The 27656-nt window shown below is 41.0% G+C and overlaps 1 protein-coding gene across 1 annotated transcript in view; it reads right to left on the reverse strand.

The window, feature by feature from the left end:
• Positions 1–27656, reverse strand: part of LOC310929293 (latent-transforming growth factor beta-binding protein 2-like) — a gene marked incomplete at both ends in the record, with an annotated part of 118933 nt that overhangs the window by 22294 nt on the left and 68983 nt on the right. Inside the window, 19 exons of the mRNA XM_083892015.1 lie at positions 906–1025; positions 1153–1278; positions 3072–3197; positions 3642–3767; positions 3917–4042; positions 4143–4268; positions 5556–5681; positions 5798–5920; positions 6044–6163; positions 10309–10428; positions 11232–11351; positions 12288–12416; positions 12533–12658; positions 15988–16071; positions 16479–16515; positions 16723–16742; positions 18116–18388; positions 20898–21062; positions 21154–21276. Of these exons, the coding sequence (XP_083748141.1) occupies positions 906–1025; positions 1153–1278; positions 3072–3197; positions 3642–3767; positions 3917–4042; positions 4143–4268; positions 5556–5681; positions 5798–5920; positions 6044–6163; positions 10309–10428; positions 11232–11351; positions 12288–12416; positions 12533–12658; positions 15988–16071; positions 16479–16515; positions 16723–16742; positions 18116–18388; positions 20898–21062; positions 21154–21276 (2316 nt within the window). The remainder of the gene's footprint in view (positions 1–905; positions 1026–1152; positions 1279–3071; positions 3198–3641; positions 3768–3916; positions 4043–4142; positions 4269–5555; positions 5682–5797; positions 5921–6043; positions 6164–10308; positions 10429–11231; positions 11352–12287; positions 12417–12532; positions 12659–15987; positions 16072–16478; positions 16516–16722; positions 16743–18115; positions 18389–20897; positions 21063–21153; positions 21277–27656) is intronic.

Below are 27656 nucleotides of genomic sequence, written 5' to 3' on the forward strand. Positions count from 1 at the left end.
ACATTTTTGTCTATTCTAAATGTCCCTGTGCCTGTTGTTTTGTTTCCGGGCTAGCTATATCCGATGTGCAGAGGCGGACAGTGCAGAGTACACAGCTTCATTGCTTGAGTAAAAGCACAGATACCCCTTACTAAATTTTACTCAAATACAAGTAAAAGTACGACAGTCAGATGTCTACTTAAGTAAAAGTACTGAAGTACTTGTTTTCAAAAGTACTTGAGTATCAAGAGTACAAGAGTACATTTTCGAAATATTGCATTACTACTGCCACAGTTCTTACATTTACGTATAGAAACGTCCTTCATGGAGTTATGAAAAATGTTAATGTTAATACCTTGGAAAATGTAAAAGGAATTGAAAGTAAAATTAAGTCATTTTTATCTTGCTTTATTAAAAATTTCTCACAATAGCACAATGGCAACGCTCTCGCTTAGAAATGTAAGGAAGTTTATTTCAATGTACGCACCTTGACATGCTTCCTCAAATTGGAAGATTAAAGGTGCCATATGTAAGAATGTGGCCAAAAACGGTTACTACATTCAAATTCAAAATACCAAGGTCTTTTAGGTTTCGTTTTCTGACGTAACTTGCAACCCGTGATTGCTCGGCAGCTGAGACTCTACTGACTGCAATGATTGGTAGACGGCGGTAGGTGGCGCCACATGCCAAAACATGATTTCAAAACATAAACATGATTTGCAGTCTGCAAAAGATTTTTTTTTTATGCAAATATTTTGTTTTGCTGTACTGTTGTTGTTGGTGAGTTCAGTTTGTTATATGAACATTATTCCTGAGTCTCTGTGACATAGTAGGAGGATTTCATAGCCAGTTGATTTAGATTTATTACATAATGCACCTTTAACGTGTCAAAAAAAAAGATCCACACAGTGCATATGTGTGTTTACCTCTGCAGTGTGTCCCATCCACCAGCTCCAGGCCAACGGGGCACGAGCAGCTATAGGAACCGACGGTGTTGCTGCAGCGACCTCCGAGACACGCGCCGGTGTCCTCGCATTCGTTCACATCTGCGAATGACACGCGTTGTAAGTCGAGCGGAGCCTCCGGACCACAGCGAACATCGGCGTCAGAAAAGTCATGAAGCATCTGTAGGATTCTTCATTTAATAAAAAAAAACACCCAGTAGTGCTGTACCTTCACACGAGCGCCCGCCTGGTGCCACTGTGAAGCCGGGATCGCAGGCCATGCACGAGTAGGAGCCCTCCATGTTTGTGCAAACGCCCGCGGGGCAAACACCTGGAGTCTGGCACTCGTCGATGTCTGAGAGGAAGAAGAAGATGAGGGGGGAAGAGAACGTCAAATAAGACAAAGGATGAGAGGATGGAAAAAAGAGTAAGAGATTTATCTATAAAGATTTCCAACGAAGCAAAGTCACTGTTAATCTCTTATCTCTTAAACCATAATAATGGCTGCGTGCGGGACACGCCCCGACCTTAAAGCCCCCTTTATTAGACGGCACTGACAGTGTTTTATTAAAAAGGGTAGAAAGATAAGTATGCAGAATGGTCACTCAATCCAAAACAGCAAGCTATTACAGGTGGCGGATAATTACTGTATCCACAAACAGTCACCGGCTCGCTGTTACATGATCGCGGAGAAATTCCTCGCGATGGCACAGATTGTGTTTCTCATGGAGGGAATAAATAGTGCGGCCCATTGTGAAGCGATCGAGCCTGCTCTGTTTTGCCTTGGGGTGAACGGCGCGAGTTCAACGTAGGGCGAGCTTGCTGCTGCACGTGGAAGGCAGCCGATTGGTTGACTTCATTTCAGACTAAGCCCCTTAATATTTTCCATGGCATCAGAGACATCCATTAAAATCCTATCTGAGGCCCGACTTGGACTCGGGGCTTGTTTTGTAAAAGTGGGGGATCTTCCTCTGCAGCTCGCTGCACACTTCCATTCAAAAACACACACCGCGATATATATGACGAACGTTTGAATCCATTTAAATAGTCATTCCTGCGCCGCTTCCCATGAAGTCATGACAGATCTAACCTCCCTGGATTCGTCCAAGCAGCCGTTTATATGCATTGATCTCATAAATCATGTCATGACAAATAACCCGAGCACTGCAAAGACTTTGTGTAATCACGTTGTAGGTATACTGACACTTAAGTTAAGTTAACCTAGTTCCCTGGTGTCCTAATGAACATGTCTGTGACACGCTTTGGTCAAAATGCCTTAAGGATGAAGCACCACAGCAGTTAAAACAGCCCTGCTCGGAACGCTCGCTTTTGAGCACCTGTCTCTTTAAATGCAAATGAGAGACAGGAAACTACGGCAGCTAACAGCAGTTAGTATTTGGGAAAGCGATCGTTTGCCGACTCTAGCCGTCAAATATAAAATGTATACACTGGACAAGTAAATCCTCTGAGGCTGGAAGTTTGTGTAGAACTCTGCGCTGCACTGTGCAGCCAAGAATAGAACACTTCCAGATATTATTGCCCTCGCCTGCACTCTCGCGGTTTTTTAGGGACAAAGTGTAGCTCCGCAAGACAACAATTGCAGGAATATCTCATTGTGACGTAGCAATGAGTGTGAGTGCGAAAGTCAACATCACGTGTTTTATCTCCTGTACTTAGACTGAAGCGGACCACAAAAACCTGACCGAGTCATTTTTTTCCCCACACTTCCCCTACTCATAAGGCCTCCAGAGTCCCAAATATAAGTACTAGAATGATTAAAAAGTTGATTTTGCATAATTTAAAACGATCACCTGAGGGAAAAAGGCGGACGACACTAGCCGCCAAATATAAAATGTATCCACTGGACACGTAAATCCTCTGAGGCTGGAAGATTGTGTAGAACTCTGTGCTGCACTGTGCAGCCAAGAATAGAACACTTTGTGGACTTTGCATTTTTAAGGGACAAACGGAGCTCCATGAGACAACAATTCCATTAAATGTGTCATTGTGACGTTGTATGTCGTCTTTTTTCACACTTTGCCTACTCACAGGGCCTCCAGAGTCCCAATTATTAGAATTAAAATGATTAAAAAGTTGATTTTGCATAATTTAAAACGTTCACCTGAGGGGAAAAAGGCGGGGTTTTACCTTCGCAGCCGTAACCATCCTCGGTCAGCTGCATGCCAGGGTCACAGCTCTTGCAGGTGTACGACCCCGGGGAGTTCAAGCACAGCTGGCCGTGGCACACGTTAGCCACCGAGCACTCGTCCACATCTGGACACAAACACACGAGACATGTCACGACGGAGATTATCATCTCTGAGCGCGGATGAATAAAAGGGCAGGGGGGGGGGCGGCAGATGTAATCAGTTAGATCGATAATCACTGGAACCGGGAATTACAAATGTCAACACCTTGATCTTTTCAGTCAAACTATCTGCGGGAGATTGGCCTGACATCATCGTGTTCTATTTGAGGCCGTGTTGAGCAAGGATTAAACGCGCGGTGCCAAAGGCCCTCGCAGTCTGCGGTCCAGCTATGATGTGATGTCTAGAAGATGTATTTTTGGGATTTTGCAAACAGATGAGGGGGCTTTTGGTCCACGCTGTCACACCTGAAGCTGTTTACACACAAACCGAACCAGCTGGGAAACATTGTTCGCTCCCAGCCTCCTCATAACCACGACATTGCTGAACACTAAAAGCGTGAGAGTCTCACCGTCGCACTGCTGTCCGTCCTCGGAGACTGTGAAACCAGGCTGACAGTTGATACATGTGAAGGAACCCTCTGTGTTTGTACACGTTCCCTGGGGGCATGTAATGGCCAGCGCGCACTCATCAATATCTGGTAGTGAAACAACAGACACACACACACACACACACACAGAGGAATGAGACGTCTCTGCTGCCAGGCTGCACGGCAACAAGATCTACGAGCCTGGATTTAAGACAAACGCCGCGTTATGCATGAGACGTCGCGTTAAATAAACCGACCTTCACATAACTCGCCGTCATACGAGACTCTGTAACCCGTCGGGCAGTTCTCACAGGTGTAGGAGCCTTCTGAGTTCAGACAGATCCCGTTGGAGCAGGAAGACAGAGACTGGCACTCATCGACATCTGAGTGAGAAACGTCAGCACTGTCAAGACTGAATATTTGACGGTGATACAATTACACACCAAACGGGGTAAGTTGATACGTTGTTGAGTCTGGATTTACCTTCACACCTCTGCCGGTCTTCAGATACCGTGTAGCCTGCCTTACACCTGGTGCAGGTGTAGGATCCTTGTGTGTTGGCACACACGCCGCCTTGACACAGGTCACCATGAGCACACTCGTCCACATCTGAAAAACAGGAAAAAAACAACTATTTTCAAGCCTTTTACATAAGATATACAGTATTTGTTTGTTTTAACTAGCGCTAGGCAAGTTAACGACATTAACCGGCGCATGGGTTAGGGTTAGTTTACGTGACTCTCGCTTTGTTAAAATGAGTCTCTAAAGTAACGCTAAACTTTAAAAACAGAGGCACACATACGCAGTACACAGGAATGCTAGTTATTTACAACTCAGCTCTTTTTGTTCAATAAACAAACCGTTCCAGGTCGACTGTAGGCACGCTAGCGGCGCTAAAGGAGCTAACACAGCTAACAGAGCTAACTGGTAAGCGGTGCCTGGACTCCCGGTGCTGCGGCACGTAAACATGACGTCACGCGTGTCTTTTTCCGGTCATTCGTCATGGAAACGCGTCATGTGTTAACATTTACGCCATAAATCGATGATTTAACGCATGCCGTGTTTCCATGCCGACTGACCAGAAAAAGACACGCGTGACGCCATGTTTTACGTGACTCCCGATTTGTTAAAATGAGTCTCCAAAGTAACGCTAAACTTTAAAAACAGAGGCACACAGGTACGCTAGTTATAGACAACGCAGCTCTTTTCGTTTAATAAACAGACCGCTCCAGTTCGACTGTAGGCGCGCAAACGATGCTAAAGGAGCTAGCGCAGCTAACGGAGCTAACTGGTAGCTAACGGAGCCGCGGCATGTAAACATGACGTCACGCGCGTCTTTTTCCGGTCAGTCATCATGGAAACTAACGTATCGTAAACGTGCCCAGCGCTAGTTTTAACCCTTGGTGCACAAATAATCCACAACTCCTTATATGGACATCCTGGGGGTGTGCGTTTATAGGTCACATATTCAGGCTTTATAAAATGACGTGTTGTTGAGTTAGAGTAAGTTATGATTAATTTGATAAAAAATAGGCCGTTTTTCTTTTGTTTTTGTTCAAAAAAGAAGAACTTTGAACTGAAAAAATGACACAAATTCTATACGATTTTAAATATTTTGAGTACTTTTTTTGCTCAAATGTGTTTATATAGTTGGTGAAAATTATATTTTTTGCCTAGGTTGTGCTGAAATAAAGGATATAAGACTAAGTCTATATTGCACATTCTTATACTTTCTGTATACTGTGTGTTTAAACACATTTACCCCTGTCACAATTTATACTGAGAATAGGCTCAACAGCAATTTCCCATGCATAAAAAGTGGGTCACAGATTAAAAAAAGAAAAAAAAGGTTGGGAAACATTGGTGTAAATCATCACACGGCAAAAAAAGTCATACCTTCACATCTCAGTCCATCGGCAGACGGTCCAAATCCGTGCCTGCAGTTCTGGCACGAGTAAGAACCCGCGGTGTTGATGCAAATTCCTGAAGGGCACGCGTTACCAGTCGCGCACTCATTGACATCTGACAAAAAAAACAAAAAAAAACAGAAAAATCACTTTCAGACATTATCTTGTTGTCGTGACGAGGATGCGGTGATGAGTTACACCCAAGAGCCCCCTGGATAATCCGTTGCAGACCTTCACAGGCTTTGCTGTCTGAGGTGACTCGGTAACCATGGTCACAAACGCATTTGTGGGTGCCGTCCAGATTGACACAGCGGCCGTGGAGACACATTCCCGGGAGTGTGCACTCATCCACATCTGGAGGGGGGAGATACGGGGGGGGGGGGGGGAAGAGGTGAGCCTCAGAAGATACAGACAACCACTTTCTCTTTGGAGAACTTTTTTTTTTTAATAAACCGTCAAAGTTTGACTGACGTTTACCTTGACAAACGTTGTCCGGCGAGAGTTCGTAGCCGTGGAAACAGTTGCACCTATAAGAGCCCTCGGTGTTGACACACCTACCGCTGCCACACACCGTTTGGTTCAAGCACTCGTTCACATCTGGGGAGACAGAAGGGATCAGAGTAGGACACTGAGAAAAGGAACCATTAAAGTGTCTGACAGCAGGGAAACAGAAAACCCACATACAGCAACAGGAAATAATACAAAATAAGTGCACGGAACAGGATTAGGGCCACACAGGAAATAAATATTTGAAGTCTGACTTTAAACTCAGAACTATGGGTGATGAATAAAGTCAGAATTCTGAGTTAAAAGTCGCAATTCTGTGTCTAAACTCAGAATTCTTAGATTATTGTCAAAATTCCGAGTTTAAAGTCAGAATTTTGCGTTTAAACACACAAAAACAATATTTTAAACTCAGAAATCTAAGAATAGAGTCAGAATTCTGAGTTAAAAGTCAGAATTTTGAGAATAAAGTCTGACTTTAAAGTCTGAATTCTAAGAATAAAGTCCGAATTCTGAGATTAAACTCAGTTTAAAGTCAGATTTCTGAGTTTTAAAGACAGAATTCTGAGTTAAAAGTCTGAATTCTGACAATAAAGTCTGAATTCTGACAATAAAGTCTGAATTCTAAGATTAAAGTCAGAATTCTGAGTTTAAAGTCTGAATTCTGAGAATAAAGTCGGACTTTAAAGTCTGAATTCTAAGAATAAAGTCAGAAGTCTGAGTTTAAAGTGAGAATTCTTAATTTAAAATGAGAATTCTGAGAATAAAGTCCGACTTTAAAGTCTGCATTCTAATTTTAAAGTCAGAATTCTGACTTTAAAGTCAGAATTCTGACTTTAAAGTCAGAATTCTGAGAATTGAGATTTTAAAGCCAGAACTCAAATATTGTTTCCTGTGTGGCCCTAATCCTCTTCTGTATATGAGCATCAAGCAGCAGTAAAAAAAAGGACACAATCTCAGCATAATTAGAGAGCACAAATTCCTGCGAACAGCAGCCATTAAATTACATCAGTGCAACTTCATTCATGAATGCTTTTTTTTTTACTACTCGCAGCAGCGGCTGCAGTCTTTTCCACTCCATGAGTCAGAGCAGTTGACCCTGGGATTATGTGGAAAAACCTCAGGCAGGAAATAACGTTTTATAGTGGAAATTATCACAGTGTTAACAATGGCAGCATATTTTGACCAAAGGTGTAAAGAGTGAAAGCAACCGGAGTCAGATCGTGTGTGAGAGTAATAGATTAGCAAAATAATATGGAAAGACTGGAAAGAAGCACTAAAAAAAATCACGTAAACCATGTAAATTGGTGTAAATGACCAATTCCAACCATCTTTTACATCAGAATTTCATTTCCTGGGCGGATTTCAGTGATTTTGGTGTCAAATGATAGCTAAAAATTCTAATTTCTAAATCAGAAAACTCTTTCTGCCATTTACTCAGGATATTTTCTCAATTGATGAACAAAAGGTTTATTCGCATTACAGATGTGAATGTGAAAAATGGAATAATGTTGTGTTTGAGCATATTTTATACATTATCTTTAGAAAAATGTTTTGAATAAATGGCAGAAAGAGGTAGAGAAAGACATTTTACATATCGTTTTCTGATGTAAAAGATGGTTGGAAATGGCGGCTATCTTTAAAAATGGCCTCCATTTCCTCCTCATGAGCAAATACATTGAACGTTTTTGTACATTTGTAATCAACGTTTTGTAATCAATGTTGTGTTTGTGCATATTTTGTACATAATTTTAGAAAATATTTTGAGTAAATGGCAGAAAGAGATACTAAAAAGATTTCTGATTGATAAATTCTAAATTTTACTTATCATTTGACACCAAAATCACTGAGATCAGCCCAGGAATTGAAATTCTGGCGTAAAAGATGGTTGGAAATGGCGGCCATCTTTAAAAATAGCAGCCATTTCCTCCTCATGAGCAAATACATTGACCATTTTAATCAACGTATTGGTGGAATAATGTTGTGTTTGAGCATATTTTCGACATTATTCGAGAAAATATTTTGAGTAAATGACAGAAATAGATATAAAAAGGAAATTCTGGCATAAAAGTCGGTCGGAAATGGCGGCAATCTTTAAATTTATGTGGCTTTTGTGAAAGATTTTGTTGAAACAATGCAATAATCTGCTGTACTATAACTGAGTATTGTCTAAAACAAAGGTGGAGAGAGGACACGGTTGGTCGGAGGTGATGGAGACGACAGAAACAAGAGTTTTTGCGGTGAAAATACAGCGAGAGCTCGTCACACACAGTGGACACATGCCAGACATCTGTCCCCCCATTGCTTTGTTTTCTGCAATTACCCGGCATCTCTCAAGCGTTCACGATAAGCCTCGACAGGGGGAATGGGAGCTGTTTTCTCTATCACACCAGCAGCAATTAGGCTTATCCATGATTTGGCCAATTAGGAACAAACCAACTGAGCGGTCGTCAATTGACTGTAGAGAATAAAGCGGTGTCTCCAGACGTATACTGTGGTGCTGTTAGTGCTTCACGGGTGATGTTCACAGAGACAATATTTGCCTCCAGTGTTATCCCTCGTTTGCAGGGTTCCTCTAATATTTACACTGATGACAAACAGAGAAAAAGCTTAAATGTTGTTTTCTTTGGAAATCACCAAACCTTAAATGAGGGCATCAGTTGTCAGGACTCTGCTAAGCGTGACAGCTGATTATAAAGAATTCCCCAGTAAAGTCTTTTAAGGTTTCCACATTCAGGAGCGTTCCCTTCAGGAGCTTAGGTTTCCAAACAAATTAGTGGGGCGCATGGTCTTAAAGAGGGGGATGTGGTAAGTAACACCAGGCGGCCTGTTATGTAACAGTGGCACTAAAGAGTTTTACAGCGGACCGTGATGACACTGCAGGACAAAATATGTGTTTGTCGAGGCCTCTTTCCTCTACTCTGAGTCCGCTCACCTCGCTCAGCGGTGATAATAAAGCCTTCGCTGGCCTCGGCGGGAAACGAGAGCACAGTGGCCATGACTCTCCGACAATAACACGCTGTTTGCTCAAGGCCGTGGCCAACAGAAAATATTTGGACTCTCCCAAATTGAAGTATTATCAACAATCTTTTACACGGGGGCCGGCCGTATCAAAAGAGCAGCAATAACACATGTGGTCAAACAATGTTGGGGATAATCAGAGGCTGATGTACGATACATGGAAACTCAGTGAAGCAAGGTTTTTAGAGTTTTGACATTTTCATTAGTTTTTATTTACTTTGCTTTTTTATTTCAGTTTAGATTTAGTTAATTCAGCAAATGATTTAGTAGTATATATACACGTATATATACATATAATATATGCATATATACGTGTATATATACATATACACACATATGTATGTATGTATATATACACATATATATGCAAATATATAATATATACAAATATATATACATAGACAAATTATTTGGTAGTATATATACACATATATATACGTATATATGCATATATACACACACACGTATACATATACACACATATATGTATGTATGTATATATGCATACATAATCATATATATGTATATACACATATACGTACATATATACATATATAATATATACATACATACGTATACATAGACGAATGATTTAGTAGTATATATACACATATATGCATACATATATATGCATATATGTGTATATTTACTACTAAATCATATACATATATACGTCTATATACATATGCATATAGACGTATATATACATATGTATACATACATGTATATGCATATGTATACATACATATGTATATATATGCATATATACATATACATACATACACATGTATGTATATACGCATATACGTACGTATATATACATATATACATATACATATATAATATATACATACATATATGCGTATGTGTGTGTGTGTATATATATATATATATTTTTTTAATTTCAGTTAACTAAATTAAGTTTTAGACTCAGTGTTCGTTAACTATAATAACCACATTGGTCACGCATAGCAACATAAAGTCGTCTGAAGTACGAAAATGCAATTTATTCGACGTAATTCTGTGCACCACAGACGTCGCAGTGTCCCTAATTCAACTCGGGCTATTAGATTACGTTGAGTGCATTACGGGCGCGCATGTAAATGTTAACCTATTACAGGAAGCTTTTGCAGCGTAAGAGGGAAAGACGGCATATTTCCACGCAGTGGTTAGAGAAGCCTTTAAGGAGTTTGGACAGTGGTGCTGTTGCTGCTTACCCACACATCTGTCACTGACAGGGCTGAAGCCCGGGCCACAGGCCTGGCACTGGAAAGACCCGAGAGTGTTGGCGCAGACGCCGCTGGGACAGGAGCCGGGATCTCTGCACTCGTCTATATCTGCTCAGGGAGGAAGGTGGAACATGAAAAATTAATCATTTATGGCTAAATAATGTCCACACACATGGAACAAAGTGTTCCAAAATGATAAAAAACACAAACAAAGTGATTTTCGCCATGTTTCGACCAGTGTTGTAATGTAACAAAGTACAAATACTTTGTTACTGTACTTAAGTACTACATTTCCTAAATAAAATGTGTACTTTTACTGCTATACGTTCCCCTTAACCATCTTCGCTACTCATTCCTCATAAAAATTGAGTTGGTGACGTAATGCCGTAACATTTGTTGTCGCCAGTTGTTTTTAGCGGCACCGACTGTTAGCCGCTAAGCTGCTAGCTTACCTAATCAGCTGTTAGCCGCAGATTTCGACTCCAGGTGGACTTAAAACACACCCGCGTCTCGTTGTTTACTCGTTGCCGTCCCACGTAGGGGCCGACAAATGAAAAGTAAAATGCGGAGAACCTGGAGTCCACCGGCAGCCGCGCACGGCTAACGGTTTGGGGTTAGCGGTCGCCACAGCTAAGCGGCCAAACAATACTTCTAATACTTAAGTACATTTTATATTAGAAAATGACTTTTGAAACTTAAGTACAGTAAATTTCAGGTCTAAAAGGTGACTTTAACTGCTACCAAAGTCATTTTCTGGGAAGATACTTTCAAGTACTTTGTACAAGACTGGTTTGGACGACAGGGAAACACAAGTGTTCTGTTACAAAGCTGTAACAGAAGTTGTTATTTCAACTTCAACAGTGTGAGTAGGTGCTTGTGTGTGTGTGTGTGTGTATGTGTGTGTGTGTCACCTTCGCATAGGCCTCTCCAGTTCTTGGCGTAGCCGCTGTTGCATTCACACGTGTAAGATCCCTCCGTGTTGATGCATTTGCCGTTCTGGCACTTGCTGGGAATGTTGCACTCATTAATGTCTGAAAACCAAGGACAAGAGAGAAAAAGAAGGTGAATATTGTGTCTCCACACACGGCTTTAATTAGGTAAGGAAAGGATTCAAATGAAGAGCGCTGACAGATGTACGGAAGAGGATTAGGGCCACAAAGGAAAAAAATATTTGAATTATGGGTTTAAAATCAGAATTTCTGAGTTTAAAGTCAGAATTCTGAGAATAAAGTCAGAATTTTGATAATAAAGTCATAATTATTCAAGTTTAAAGTCAGAATTCTGAGAATAAAGTCAGAATTTTGATAATAAAGTCAGAATTATTCAAGTTTAAAGTCAGAATTCAGAGAATAAATTCAGAATTATTCAAGTTTAAAGTCAGAATTCAGAGAATAAATTCAGAATTTCTGAGTTTAAAGTCAGAAATTCAGAGTTTAAATTCAGAATTCTGAGAATAAAGTCTGAATTTTGATAATAAGGTCATAATTCTTCAAGTTTAAAGTCAGAATTCTGAGAATAAAGTCAGGATTCTTCAAGTTTAAAAATCAGAATTCTGAGAACAAAGTCAGAATTAAAGTCAGAATTTCTGAGTTTAAAGTCATAATTCTGAGCATAAAGTCATAATTTCTAAGTTTAAAATAAGAATTCTGAGAATAAAGTCAGAATTATGGCTTTAAAGTCAGAAATTCAGTGTATAAAGTCAGAAATTCAGAGTTTAAAGACAGAATTATGAGAATAAAGTCAGAATTCAAAGTTTTAAAGACAACATTTTGAGAACAAAGTCAGAATTCTTCAAGTTTAAAAATCCGAATTCTGAGTTTAAAGTAAGAATTCTGTGAATAAAGTCAAAATTGTTAGTTTAAAAGTCAGAACTCAAATATTTTTTTCCCGTGTGGCCCTCATCCTCATCCTCTTCCGTACAGATGAGACCTCGTGGTGCAGCCTTTCAGCTTGTGGGAGCCTCTCACCTTGACAGAATTTCCTGTTCTGGGTGATGACCTGGCTGTAGCCGCTGTAGCACTGACAGGTGTAGGAGCCGTAGTTGTTAATGCAGCGACCTTTGCCCTCGCACGGGTCCTCGTCGCACTCGTTCGCGTCTGCGATGGGCGGTAAAGGACGTGATAATAACCGGGGTTATTATAGTTAACAAAAACTAGTCATCGCGACACAGGTCTCACCCACAGCTTCCTCTCTCTCCCACTGTTCTTCTTACCGATGCAGTTGGTCTGCAGCGCACTGAGCTTGAATCCAGGCTCACACTGGCAGGTGTAACCAGTCTGCACAGGAACACATCTCCCGTGACCACAAATGGTCGGCGTGGTGAAGCACTTGTCACTATCTGATAAAAAAAAAACAGATATGTGCACAGTTATGACTCAGAAAGATGTAAAAGTATGACACATTCTTGCTTTTTTATTATAGAGGGGTTCCTGGATGAGAGATCCCAAATGGGCCGTGGTAAAACCCATGGAGAGAGCCTCCTCTGTGTGACTTAGGACAAAAATACAAGATTACTCTCTCGTCTCCCTTCTTCCACCATTACTCATAAATCTGGCCACTGTCTCTTCTCGGTTTCCCCCCCCTCGCCCTCGGTGATGTGCTGTGCCGCGTAGTCAAGCCAACTTGGCTTTAAGAAAAGAGGTCAAATAAAAGAAAAGAATAATAACACAAGCTTAACCCCCGTGAGATAACGCCGCTGTCTTCCAGCAGCTGACACGGAGCATGAAAAATGAGACGTGAAAGAAACAGCTTCATACTGAACACAGGACGTCGGTCCAATCCAGTGCAACAATATGATTAAACGTGAGTTATTTTGTATTTAATACACAACGAATATTCCCTTTGTTTTGTCTGTGTGCGAAATTGTTGATATTTTCTCACCAGGGTTTGATTTCATGTCTTTTAAAAGATAAACTACCGTTCAAAAGTTTGGGGTCACTTAGATATGTCCTTAATTTTGAAGGAAGAGCACTTTTTTTGTTGAATGAATATAACATTAAAGGTGCATTGTGTAATTAATCTAAAGCAACTGGTCATAAAATCCTCCTAATATGTCACAGAGACTCAGGAATAATGTTCATATAACAAACTGAACTCAACAACAACAACAGTACACACAAAATATTTGCATCAAAAATATATATATATTTTGCAGACTGCAAATCATGTTCATGTTTTGGAAATCATGTTTTGGCATGTGGCGCCACCTACCGCCGTCTACCAATCATTGCAGTCAGTAGAGTCTCAGCTGCCGAGCAACCACGGGTTGCCAGTTACGTCAGAAAACGAAACCTAAAAGACCTCTGTGTTTTGAATTTGAATGTAGTAACTGTTTTTGACCACATTCTTACATGTGGCGCCTTTAAATGAATCAGAAATACACTCTTTACATTGTGAATGTGGTAAACGACTATTCTAGCTGGTTTTTAATGGAATATGTACATAGGTGTATAGAGACCCGTTTCCAGTGTTCTAATGGTACATTCTGTTGGCTAATCACGTGAGAAGGCGATTGGATGATTAGAAAACCCTTGTGCAATGATGTTAGCACAGCTGAAAACAGTATTATTTTCAATAAAAATCATTATTTCTCATCTTGTCAATGTCTTGACTATATTTTCTATTCATTTTGCAACTCTTTTGATGATTAAAAATGTGACTTTTAATGGAAAACGACAAAAAATTGCATAGGTGACCCCCAGAACGGTAGTGTATGTAAGGCATCTCTGAGCACCACAAGATGCTGTTCAGTTGTGCATCTTTAATACAAATTGTCATCAATCAAATGTCTTTGGTTCTCACAGAAATACTGTATATACATATTTATATACATATATATAGCATATGCTTTTTTCAGGATAGTCAAGGTTAGGTCAGTTCTCCCATCACGTCAAACCCACGACACAAGAGTCATTTACAGACCATTTACTGCAGTGTTTATGTGTCTGTTTTACAGGCCGGACGAGGGAAATGTTTGCTTGTTAACACAGTTTTGGCGTGTGGGAATTTGCCACTGCCAAAGCGTGTTATTCTGGCTGGATTATCCAGAATGTTTTTGGCGAGACGATGACCACAACTGTGCAGCTGGGAGCTGTTCTTACAAACTGTTCATTGTCCTGAGTCACTGCAATCCAGAACAGTGTGTATTCCTCATGACCCCTAAATCTGGAATGAGGATTACTGTTGCTTTGTATTATCCGTCTTTTTTTTTTTTTTTTTTTTTGAACATAATGTTTTGTGAATATCAGTGACGAACACAGATTTTTATTGACTGAGTTGTTGTGAACTTGCTGGATTTGATTGCGGCAACATGCGCTGTTGAATCCCTCACTCTCTCTCAGGCCAACATCCCTTTTTAAGTGTCTGTTTATCAGCGAAAGTCTTGTCAAAACAATGGCGAAATCAAAGGTGTGCACTTGTGTTTGACCGCGTCAGGAATTTCTATGCGAGGAGAAAAGAACGCGGTTCTCCATATTCGGTCAAAATTGGCTGAGAGCTCAAATGAATGATAATAGAATTTAAGGAGGTGATTCAGTTCAACTTTTTATTCTCAGAAATCTGACTTTAAAACTCAGAATTCTGAGTTTAAAGTCAGAACTCTGAGACTAAAGTCCATAAGTCTGCATTCTGAGTTTAAAGTCAGAAAAGTCAGAATTCTGCAAATAACTTTGGAATTCTGTTTAAAGTCAAAATTCTAAATAAAGTCAGAATTCTGAAATAAAGTCGGAATGCTGAGTTTAAAGTCCTATATTCTGAGTTAAAAGTAAGAATTCTGAGAATAAAGTTAGAATTCTGTTTAAAGTCAAAATTCTGAAATAAAGTCAGAGTTCTGGGTTTAAAGTATGAATTCTGAGAATAAAGTTAGAATTCTGTTTAAAGTCAAAATTCTGAAATAAAGTCGAAATTCTGAAATAAAGTCAGAATTCTAAAATAAAGTCAGAATTCTGAGTTTAAGGTCAGAAAAGTCAGAATTCTCAGAATAACGTTAGAATTCTGTTTAAAGTCGAAATTCTGAAATAAAATCGAAATTCTGAAATAAGGTCGAAATTCTGAAATAAAGGCAAAATTCTGAAATAAAATCAGAATTCTGAAATAAAGTCAGAATTCTGAAATAAAGTCAGAATTCTGAGTTTAAGGTCAGAAAAGTCAGAATTCTCAGAATAACGTAAGAATTCTGTTTAAAGTCAAAATTCTGAAATAAAGTCAGAATTCTGAGTTTAAAGTCAGAATATTCTGAGTTTTAATTAAGAACTCTGAGAATAAAGTTAGAATTATATTTGATGTCAAAATTCTGAGAATAAAGTGACCTTAAGCTCAGAATTCTGAGATTAAACTCAAAATTCTGAGAATAAAGCCAGAATTCTGAGTTTAAGGTCAGAATTCTGAGATTAAACTCTAAATTTAATTCTGAGTTTAAACTTTAAAACTCAGAATTCTGAGTTTAAACTCAAAATTCTGAGTTTAAAGTCAGAATTCTGAGAACAAAGTCAGAACTCAAATATTTTATTCCTGTGTGGCCCTAATCCTCTTCCGTAGTTTCCCAATAAAGGATTCATTATTTTAAATAAAGAATTATGTGTCTTTATGAGCCCCAGTGTTACCATTTTTACCAAGTAATCAGTCAATCACACAACAAGCCTGTGTTCCATGAGCGCTCTGTGTTTTTACCTGAGTGAGTTTGCGTCGTCTCCTTTGAATCTGGACTCAATTCAATGACGGACGAGTCCGGAGGAGGAGCAGGAGGAGGAGTTTCTGTGAGGAGGAGGTGAGGAGGGGATGAATAATAAAGCCACGAAAAAGCGCAAACACGACTGCAGATTAAACCATTATTCTCCTGAGTCACATTGCGATACCACAAATGCCTCAGGTGTCACTCAGTGAAGGCGGCTGGATTAAGAACCGGGCTCAGAACAAAACAATGACGAAAATAAATCAAAACGTAGGCAAATTCAGACTTGAACGGCAATGTTTTCACTGGCGCGAGGGCCAGGAGCGAACAATTTATAGAAATCACGTTTGCGTGTCTGTGCCTGAGTGGAACTACGATTGGCCCTCGGGCAAAGATATGCAGAAACAAAACCGCAGGAGGCATCGAACAGCAGTGTTGATATGCTTGTCAGTGTTATATAATCTGTGTACGTGTGAAGAAAAAGAAATACCTGGATATTCCAGCGGTGAGTCAGTCACAACAGCTGGCTGCAAAACAAGCAACACAAAAAAAGCATGTTTTCCATCTTATGTACGACTTATTATAACATATGTGTGTTTAACACATGTGGCCTCAGAGAGAGAGAGAGTTATATAATCACAAACAAACTCTCCAGCTGAGCTCGCTAGACCATATCGTCTTAAGATAAACATTTTCCAAAGCCAAAAACGGGGCGGAGAGAGGGAAGGACTTACCGGGAGTACGATCTCCACATCTGCAAACAGACGGAGAGAGAAGAGGAAATGTTTATTAGTAGCAACACAAAAAACAAGAGTTGACATTGACGAGAACCATTATACTGCGTGATAACGATGTACAGTACAGTGATTTAGTACATATATCGCTGTGTAATAATAAGCAGTGAGAGAAACAAGGAAATAAACAGGGCTATTTATAAAATTCTCCCAAAAATGTCATAGCTACACCAGTAAAGTAACTCAAAAGCATACATTTGGATGTAGCCTATGGCTAATGGCTAATGGCTAAACGTTGGCGCACATTAATTCACATATATTAACATTTAAGAAGCTAAAACAATCTAAACAATAGAAATCTTGTTTTAATCACGAAAAAAAAAGCTTCAAACCAACCGATTAATCGTATATCAAAATAGTTGACGATTAATTAAGTAATCGAATAATGTTAGCACTGGACGCATCAACGCATGGCGTTACCATGAGGATTGAGCGGAAAAAAAGTGACGCCATGTTTACGTGACTCCCGATTTGGTAAAATGAGTCTCTTAAAGTAACGCAAAACTTTAAAATCACATACACAGTACACATGTATGCTGGTTATTTGTAGCGCTGCTCTTTTCGTTTAATAAACAGACAGCTCCAGTCGGACTGTAGGAATGCTAACGGGCGCTAAAGGAGCTAGCGCAGCTAACGGAACTAACTGGTAAATGGTGGCTGGACTTAATATTACTATTAGTGCTGGGTCAACGTTAGCACATGACGCATTTCCATGACAACTGACCGGAAAAAGACGTGCGTGACGTCATGTTTACGTGACTCCAGATTGTTAAAATGAGTCTAAAGTAACGCTAAACTTTAAAAACAGAGGCACACATTATGCTATTTGTAGCGCTGCTCTTTTCCTTTAAAGAACAGACCGCTCCAGTTCAACTGCAGGCGCGCTAACGGAGCTAACACAGCTAACGGAGCGAACTGGTGAACGGTGCCTGGACTCCGGTGCCGCGGTACATGACGTGTCGCGCGTCTTTTTCCGGTCAGTCGTCATGGAAACGCGCCATGCGTTAACGTTGGCGCCGTTAATGTGCCCAGCACCACTATTAATCGATTACTAAATGAACCGTCAATTATTTTGGATAATTGATTTAACTGATTAAAACAACATTTCCGGTTGTTTTAGCTTCTTAAATGTGAATATGCGGACAACACAAGACATTCGGCGAGATCATAATTTCCGGGTTCCAGGTACTTCATGTACTTGTGGAGCACACAAACATCCTGTTAATGTATGGATTCTTACAAAAAACTAACCCTGTTCATCTTTTTTTGAGGTATATAATTAGGAGTAAACATTGTGGTGGAGATTTCATGCATCAGGCCGTTTGATTCTCACCTTCGTGGCGTTCAGGTGTCTCTGGGTGATCGGGATGCAGAGGCTGCTGTGGGATCAGCGGGGGCTGATTCACACGTGGCGTCTCTTCGTGTTCTGGATACTGGGGCAGTTGTGGCACGTGAGGAAACGCGGGAAACCGCGGCAGCGACGGCTCGGGATACGTCCCCCCCGTGCTCTGCAGGTCGTCGTCTTCCAACTGCCTCAGAGAAATCTGCACGTCCGAGAGCGAGTAGGTATATCCGTGACCGGCGGGGCAGATCTCCTTGAAATGGTCTGCAGGGGGGTTAGGAAAACACATCAGCAAGACAACGAGCCGTCACCTATGAATCACTTCTCAAGCTAAAACAACATATCGCGAGAGAGTTTAATCTGTGGCTCGTGTGTTTCCGCCCGATGTTTCGCAGCGATGCCTTAATCCAGCCGTGTAATACTGTTATGCTGAGCACGCTGTGTGCTGTGACTGAAGGAGGGGGGTCAGGTTTCGGTAAGTAACAGCCGTCACAGATTGCTACCAGGGAGGAAGCGTGATGGGAGACGTTGGCTCGTGCCAGCGAGGGGAAGGAGAATATCTGGACCGGCTTTAGCCGCGTCTCAAACCACATGCAGCGATGGTGAATCCATTACAAAGTCCAGAAGCGCCCGTGTCCCCCAACTGACCTGAGATCAGCGACTCTGAGCCAACGGAGTCTGGAGCAGAGATACGAGTAATAACAGACGTGCGGTTGTTGAAAAAGCTTGTGTAAAAACGCAGGAAACTGGAGGTTATGATAAGCTACTGAAGGATGAATTTAAAGGAGGAGGGGAAATAGGGCTACACTACCGTTCAAAAGTTTGGGCTCACTTATTATTAAAGGTGCCATATGTAAGAATGTGGCCAAAAACGGTTACTACATTCAAATTCAAAAATACAGCGGTCTTTTAGGTGTGGTTTTCTGACGTAACTGGCAACCCGTGGTTGCTCGGCAGCCGAGACTCTACTGACTGCAATTATTGGTAGACGGCGGTAGGTGGTGATTAGGTGATTTGCAGTCTGCAAAATATTTGTTTTTCATGCAAATATTTTGTCTGTACTGTTGTTGTTGGTGAGTTCAGTTTGTTAAATGAACATTATTCCTGAGTCTCTGTGACATATTAGGAGGATTTTATGGCCAATTGCTTTAGATTTATTACATAATGCACCTTTAATGCTAATGGTACTAGTGCTGGGCACTAACGGTGGTTAGCACACGTTAAGGCATTGCGCGTCTCCATGACGACTGACCGGAAAGAGTCGTCATGATGTCATTGATGTTTACGCGCCGCAGCACCGGAGTCCAGGCACCGTTTACCAGTTGGCTCCGTTAGCTCCTTTAGCGCGGTTAGCGCTCCAACAGTCGAACTGGAGCGGTCTGTTTCTTAAACGAAAAGAGCAACACTACAAATAACCTCTGCCTCTGCTTTTGAAGTTTAGCGTTACTTTAGAGACTCATTTTATCAAACGGGAGTCACGTAAACATGACGCCACGCGCGTCTTTTTCCGGTCGGTCGTCATGCGCCAACGTTGACGCCCTTAACGCTGCTAACGCTAATGGCGTTAGAAGGCTATTGGATGATTAGAAAACCCTTGAAAACCCTTGTGCAATGATGTTAGCACGACTTGACTATATTTCTTGTCATTTTGCAACTCTTTTGATGAATAAAAGTGTGACTTTTAATGGGAAAACACCAACAAATTGTATAGGTGACCCCAAACTTTTGAACGGTAGTGTATACATGACCCACAAGCCAAAAAAAAAACACTCAGAACATGGATCTAGCAGCTTGTCAGGGCAACACAAACGCTGTCGTCTGTAATGATCAGAGAGCTCAGTGCTCTGCCAGTCGTGGCCTGAGCCTCCATGGAGGTCTGGGCCTCTGAAATCTGATCTTTGACGATCCTCGTGAATCACAGAGGCCGGTGCAGCAGACACCAGAACCAGTTTCACTGTGAAGATTAAGATCTTTATGAAAAAAAACAAAAAAAAAACGATGACACAACTGCTTCCCATGTTTGACTTGGCCGAGCTTTTTTGTTTCTGCTGTGAAGCTTTGCCGATCTATTAGTGGGGGTTTCTCTCTGGAGGTCGGAGCGATAAACACAACAACGACTCCCACGATTACGTCGGCTCGAAAATATGAAAACTATTGTGCGCTTGGTATTTCTCCACCAACACAAACAAATATGGTTATTTTAAACAACTTTGGATGAAAAATGGTGAATGTGAAGTAGATGAGCCTTTGCTAACAAAGCTAGCTGTTGCCTAACATTACAGGTTACATTTTTGCAGATGGATGATGAGAATACGGAAGAGGATTAATGCCACACACGAAAAAAATAATTTCTTTCTGAATTTAAACTAAGAATTCTGACTTTAAACTCGGATTTCTGACTTTATTCCCAGAATTCTGACTTTAAAACTCAGAATTCTGACTTTATTCTCAAAAATCTGACTTTATTCTCAGAAATCTGACTTTAAACTCAGAATTCTTACTTTAAACTCTGACTTTAAAACTCAAAATTCTAACTTTAAACTCAGAATTCTGACTTTATTCTCAGAAATCTGACTTTAAACTCGGAATTCTGACTTTAAACACAGAATTCTAAATGTATTCCCAGAATTCTGACTTTAAACTCAGAATTCTGTCTAAATTCTGTTTAGTTTGAGTTTTTTTTGTCGTTTTTATTTTTATTTCAATGAAGTAAATAATTTTTTCACTGCTCATTTTAGTTTTAGACTTAGTTTAGAGTCACATTGCACTGTACCTGACTCCGGCAAAGGGCAGCGATCACACCCAGCGCCCCAGGCCTTGCCGACGCGGCTGCAGCAGCAGATCTGCTTGGTGATGTGTTGCGCAAGGGGCATCGAGCACGTGCTCGCCGACACCGACCGGTAACACAGCGCCCTCTGGTTAGACACAGCCTTGTCCGCTGATAAAAGAAGAGAGGGTTGGTACATTAAAAAAAACAGAGTAATAGAATAGCCACGGCTTTAAATGACGCTTCGATACGCAATACTCACAGACACAGTGACTTCTAGCGGTGTCTAGCATGTAGCCCAGTTTACACATGCACCTGTAGCTGCCCTTGGTGTTGAGACACTCGGCGTTCTTACAGATCCCGGGCAACAGGCACTCGTTGATGTCTGTGGAAAAAGATAGTTACGCATCAGTTATACAGGATCTTATTAAAGAGGATTATGGCCCGAATTCTGAGTTTTAAAGTCGGAATTTTGAGTTTTAGTCAGAATTTTGAGTTTTAAAGTCAGAATTTTGATAATAAAGTCATAATTCTGAGTTTAAAGTCATAATTCTGAATTCTGAGCTTTAAAGTCATATTTCTGAATTCTGAGTTTAAAGTCATAATTCTGAATTCTGTGCTTTAAAGTCATAATTCTGAGTTTTGAAGTCATAATTCTGAGCTTTAAAGTCATAATTCTGAATTCTGAGCTTTAAAGTCAGAATTCTGAGTTTTGAAGTCAGAATTCTGAGTTTTGAAGTCAGGATTCTGAGTTTAAAGTCATATTCTGAGTTTAGTCAGAGTTCTGAATTCTGAGCTTTAAAGTTATAATTCTGAGTTTTGAAGTCATAATTCTGAGTTTAAAGCTCATAATTCTGAATTCTGAGCTTTAAAGTCATAATTCTGAGTTTTGAAGTCATAATTCTGAGTTTAAAGCTCATAATTCTGAATTCTGAGCTTTAAAGTCAGAATTCTGAATTCTGAGCTTTAAAGTCAATTCTGAGTTTTGAAGTCAGAATTCTGAGAATGAAGTCAGGATATTGAGCTTTAAAGTCATAATTCTGTTTTGAAGTCATAATTCTGAGTTTAAAGCTCATAATTCTGAATTCTGTGCTTTAAAGTCATAATTCTGAGTTTTGAAGTCATAATTCTGAGCTTTAAAGTCATAATTCTGAATTCTGAGCTTTAAAGTCAGAATTCTGAGTTTTGAAGTCAGAATTCTGAGTTTTGAAGTCAGGATTCTGAGTTTAAAGTCATATTCTGGGTTTAGTCATAATTCTGAATTCTGAGTTTAAAGTCATAATTCTGAATTCTGTGCTTTAAAGTCATAATTCTGAGTTTTGAAGTCATAATTCTGAGCTTTAAAGTCATAATTCTGAATTCTGAGCTTTAAAGTCAGAATTCTGAGTTTTGAAGTCAGAATTCTGAGTTTTGAAGTCAGGATTCTGAGTTTAAAGTCATATTCTGAGTTTAGTCAGAGTTCTGAATTCTGAGCTTTAAAGTTATAATTTTGAGTTTTGAAGTCAGAATTCTGAGTTTTGAAGTCATAATTCTGAGCTTTAAAGTCATAATTCTGAATTCTGAGCTTTAAAGTCAGAATTCTGAGTTTTGAAGTCAGAATTCTGAGTTTTGAAGTCAGGATTCTGAGTTTAAAGTCATATTCTGGGTTTAGTCATAATTCTGAATTCTGAGTTTAAAGTCATAATTCTGAATTCTGTGCTTTAAAGTCATAATTCTGAGTTTTGAAGTCATAATTCTGAGCTTTAAAGTCATAATTCTGAATTCTGAGCTTTAAAGTCAGAATTCTGAGTTTTGAAGTCAGAATTCTGAGTTTTGAAGTCAGGATTCTGAGTTTAAAGTCATATTCTGGGTTTAGTCATAATTCTGAATTCTGAGTTTAAAGTCATAATTCTGAATTCTGTGCTTTAAAGTCATAATTCTGAGTTTTGAAGTCATAATTCTGAGCTTTAAAGTCATAATTCTGAATTCTGAGCTTTAAAGTCAGAATTCTGAGTTTTGAAGTCAGAATTCTGAGTTTTGAAGTCAGGATTCTGAGTTTAAAGTCATATTCTGAGTTTAGTCAGAGTTCTGAATTCTGAGCTTTAAAGTTATAATTTTGAGTTTTGAAGTCAGAATTCTGAGTTTAAAGCTCATAATTCTGAATTCTGAGCTTTAAAATCATAATTCTGAGTTTTGAAGTCATAATTCTGAGTTTAAAGCTCATAATTCTGAATTCTGAGCTTTAAAGTCATAATTCTGAATTCTGAGCTTTAAAGTCAATTCTGAGTTTTGAAGTCAGAATTCTGAGAATGAAGTCAGGATTTTGAGCTTTAAAGTCATAATTCTGTTTTGAAGTCATAATTCTGAGTTTAAAGCTCATAATTCTGAATTCTGAGCTTTAAAGTCAGAATTCTGAATTCTGAGCTTTAAAGTCAGAATTCTGAGAATAAAGTCAGGATTCTGAATTTAAAGTCATAATTCTGAATTCTGAGCTTTAAAGTCATAATTCTGAGTTTTGAAGTCCGAATTCTGAGAATAAAGTCAGGATTCTGAGTTTTAAACTCATAATTCTGAGTTTAAAGTCATAGTTCTCAGTTTAAACTCAGAATTCTGAGTAGAAAGTCAGAACAGTCCATAGTATCCAGTGCAATCTGATTTTGGAAATATTATGAAGTCATGTTTCTCCCCTGACAGGAATTTGTGAACTCCCACTGAACCTCCCCTTTAACCAAACCTGGTACAAGTATCAGTATCGGATTAAGTGCTCTGCGTTTCACATTAAGAGCGCGGAGGGTTTTCATGCTGAGATGATGTCAGGGCTTTAGAGAACATTTACACCTTGAAAGGTGACAAATTACACTGCCATAGATCATGTAGCTGCTGCAGAGTGGTGAAATACTGAAGGTTACACGGTTGTATGAAAGCAAAAGTGAGCAGGCAGGGAGGGAGGGAGGGGGTGATGACATAAGGGAAACATGCACAATACATTTAACCACTGTAAACCAGACAATACTCATGAATACACTGGTACTCGTGTAGACTGCAAGCCATTATAATCTGACTTTGGCATCATTTTCAGTCGAGAGGACGATGTTTTCGATTATCCAACGCGGTCACATCATCGTCCCGAGCTCACATCAGAGGTTCTCTGGTGAGTAATGTGTAATCTTTACTTACTGCTCAAACAGCTCCTGAGTCAATAAGCTACAGTAAAATCTTAATATGCCAGCCAGGAAGGGAAAGGTGGGGGGAGGCGGGGGACGACATATTTGGGGCCCGTCGTCATGCAATTACACTGGGACCGGGGCGAAGTTTGTTGTTTTACAGTGTCAAACAAAGAGGAACATCATTAGGTCTTTTCCAATTACTCTGACGACCAGAACTCAATAGCTCTGCCACCACACATTTTCCAAATTCTAATTAATCTGCTCTTGTTTTGTTATTTTGCTGTTTTTGCGTTCCTGCTGGAAAAAATGAGCGTATAAACTAGCGAAGCTGAAGGAAATCCAATGAACGTTTCAATATCTATCCCTTTGTTGTCTGTTTCTATTGTTGTTGTTGTTTTATATCTTAATCTTTCTTTTAATCTATTCCTCTTTAAATCTCAGAACTCTGACTTTAAACTCAGAATTTCTGACTTTAAAAGTTGGAACAAGATGTACAACAAAGTCTTCATCTTGCTACCAGTTGGCCGCGGAATTGTGACTTAGTTCTCAAAACTGATTTTATTCGCAGAATACTGACTTTAAACTCGGAATTCTGACTTTGCTCTCAAAACTCTGACTTTATTCACAGAATTTTGACTTGACTTTGGCTTAGAATTACAAATCAAAAAGGATGAGAAGAGGATGAGGAGACGGTGAGGAGAGGACAAAGAGAGGACGAGGAGAGGATGAGGAGAGGATGAGGAGAGGATGAGGAGAGGATGAGGAGACGGTGAGGAGAGGATGAGGAGAGGATGAGGAGAGGATGAGGAGACGGTGAGGAGAGGACAAAGAGAGGACGAGGAGACGGTGAGGAGAGGATGAAGAGAGGGTGAGGAGAGGATGAGGAGAGGATGAGGAGAGGATGAGGAGACGGTGAGGAGAGGATGAGGAGAGGATGAGGAGAGGATGAGGAGACGGTGAGGAGAGGACAAAGAGAGGACGAGGAGACGGTGAGGAGAGGATGAGGAGAGGGTGAGGAGAGGATGAGGAGAGGATGAGGAGAGGATGAAGAGTGGATGAGGAGACGGTGAGGAGAGGACAAAGAGAGGACGAGGAGAGGATGAGGAGACGGTGAGGAGAGGATGAGGAGAGGATGAGGAGATGACAAAGAGAGGACGAGGAGACGGTGAGGAGAGGATGAGGAGAGGATGAGGAGAGGATGAGGACGAGTAGAGGATGAAGAGAGGATGAGTAGAGGATGAAGAGAGGATGAGTAGAGGATGAGGAGAGGATGAAGAGAGGATGAGGAGAGGATGAAGAGAGGATGAGTAGTGGATGAAGAGAGGATGAGTAGAGGATGAGGAGAGGATGAAGAGAGGATGAAGAAAGGACGAGTAGAGGATGAGTAGAGGATGAGGAGAGGATGAAGAGAGGATGAGGAGAGGATGAGGAGGATGAAGAGGGGATGAAGAGAGGATGAGTAGAGGATGAAGAGAGGATGAGGAGAGGATGAAGAGAGGACGAAGAGAGGACGAAGAGAGGATGAAGAGAGGACGAGGAGAGGATGAGGAGAGGATGAAGAGAGGATGAGGAGAGGATGAGGAGAGGATGAGGAGAGGATGAGGAGAGGACGAAGAGAGGACGAAGAGAGGATGAAGAGAGGATGAAGAGAGGATGAGGAGAGGATGAGGAGGATGAAGAGAGGATGAAGACAGGATGAGTAGAGGCTGAAGAGAGGACGAAGAGAGGATGAGGAGAGGATGAGGAGAAGACGAAGAGAGGATGAGGAGAGGATGAGGAGAGGATGAAGAGAGGATGAGGAGAGGATGAGGAGAGGATGAGTAGAGGATGAGTAGAGGATGAAGAGAGGACGAAGAGAGGATGAAGAGAGGATGAGGAGAGGATGAAGAGAGGATGAGTAGAGGATGAGTAGAGGATGAGGAGAGGATGAGGAGAGGATGAAGAGTGGATGAGGAGACGGTGAGGAGAGGACAAAGAGAGGACGAGGAGAGGATGAGGAGACGGTGAGGAGAGGATGAGGAGAGGATGAGGAGAGGATGAGGACGAGTAGAGGATGAAGAGAGGATGAGTAGAGGATGAAGAGAGGATGAGTAGAGGATGAGGAGAGGATGAAGAGAGGATGAGGAGAGGATGAAGAGAGGATGAGTAGTGGATGAAGAGAGGATGAGTAGAGGATGAGGAGAGGATGAAGAGAGGATGAAGAAAGGACGAGTAGAGGATGAGTAGAGGATGAGGAGAGGATGAAGAGAGGATGAGGAGAGGATGAGGAGGATGAAGAGGGGATGAAGAGAGGATGAGTAGAGGATGAAGAGAGGATGAGGAGAGGATGAAGAGAGGACGAAGAGAGGACGAAGAGAGGATGAAGAGAGGACGAGGAGAGGATGAGGAGAGGATGAAGAGAGGATGAGGAGAGGATGAGGAGAGGATGAGGAGAGGATGAGGAGAGGACGAAGAGAGGACGAAGAGAGGATGAAGAGAGGATGAAGAGAGGATGAGGAGAGGATGAGGAGGATGAAGAGAGGATGAAGACAGGATGAGTAGAGGCTGAAGAGAGGACGAAGAGAGGATGAGGAGAGGATGAGGAGAAGACGAAGAGAGGATGAGGAGAGGATGAGGAGAGGATGAAGAGAGGATGAGGAGAGGATGAGGAGAGGATGAGGAGAGGATGAGTAGAGGATGAGTAGAGGATGAGTAGAGGATGAGTAGAGGATGAAGAGAGGACGAAGAGAGGATGAAGAGAGGATGAGGAGAGGATGAAGAGAGGATGAGTAGAGGATGAGTAGAGGATGAGGAGAGGATGAGGAGAGGATGAGGAGAGGACGAAGAGAGGACGAAGAGAGGATGAAGAGAGGATGAGGAGAGGATGAAGAGAGGATGAGTAGAGGATGAGTAGAGGATGAAGGGAGGATGAGGAGAGGATGAGGAGAGGACGAAGAGAGGACGAAGAGAGGATGAAGAGAGGATGAGGAGAGGATGAGTAGAGGATGAGTAGAGGATGAGTAGAGGATGAAGGGAGGATGAGGAGAGGATGAGGAGAGGACGAAGAGAGGACGAAGAGAGGATGAGTAGAGGATGAAGAGAGGATGAAGAGAGGATGAGTAGAGGATGAAGAGAGGATGAGGAGAGGATGAAGAGAGGATGAGTAGAGGATGAAGAGAGGATGAGGAGAGGATGAGTAGAGGATGAAGAGAGGACGAAGAGAGGATGAGGAGAGGATGAGGAGAAGACGAAGAGAGGATGAGGAGAGGATGAAGAGAGGATGAGTAGAGGATGAAGAGAGGATGAGGAGAGGATGAAGAGAGGATGAGGAGAGGATGAGGAGAGGATGAGGAGAGGATGCCGTGAAGGTGAAGAACACAGATGACGTGTTGCCTGAGAGTTTTCACACAGTTGTAATCTGGTCATAGTTCAGGTCGACCTCTTTAATCCAGGGTTCAGTCGACTCTCAGATTAGTGTTATTGTTACATCTGCTTGAGTCTTTGACTGGGATTGAAAGTGACTCTGCAGAACAACGTGTCACCATCAGCGTCATAATCTCAACGTCTATTTTGACTTCACGCTCAGTCGCTCTCGCTGACAAATAGTCTTGGGGATAAAAACCTCCATCAGCAGCTTTTA

This window comes from Microchirus variegatus (genome assembly GCF_963457635.1).
Source record: "Microchirus variegatus genome assembly, chromosome: 7".
Taxonomy (NCBI): Eukaryota; Metazoa; Chordata; class Actinopteri; order Pleuronectiformes; family Soleidae; genus Microchirus; species Microchirus variegatus.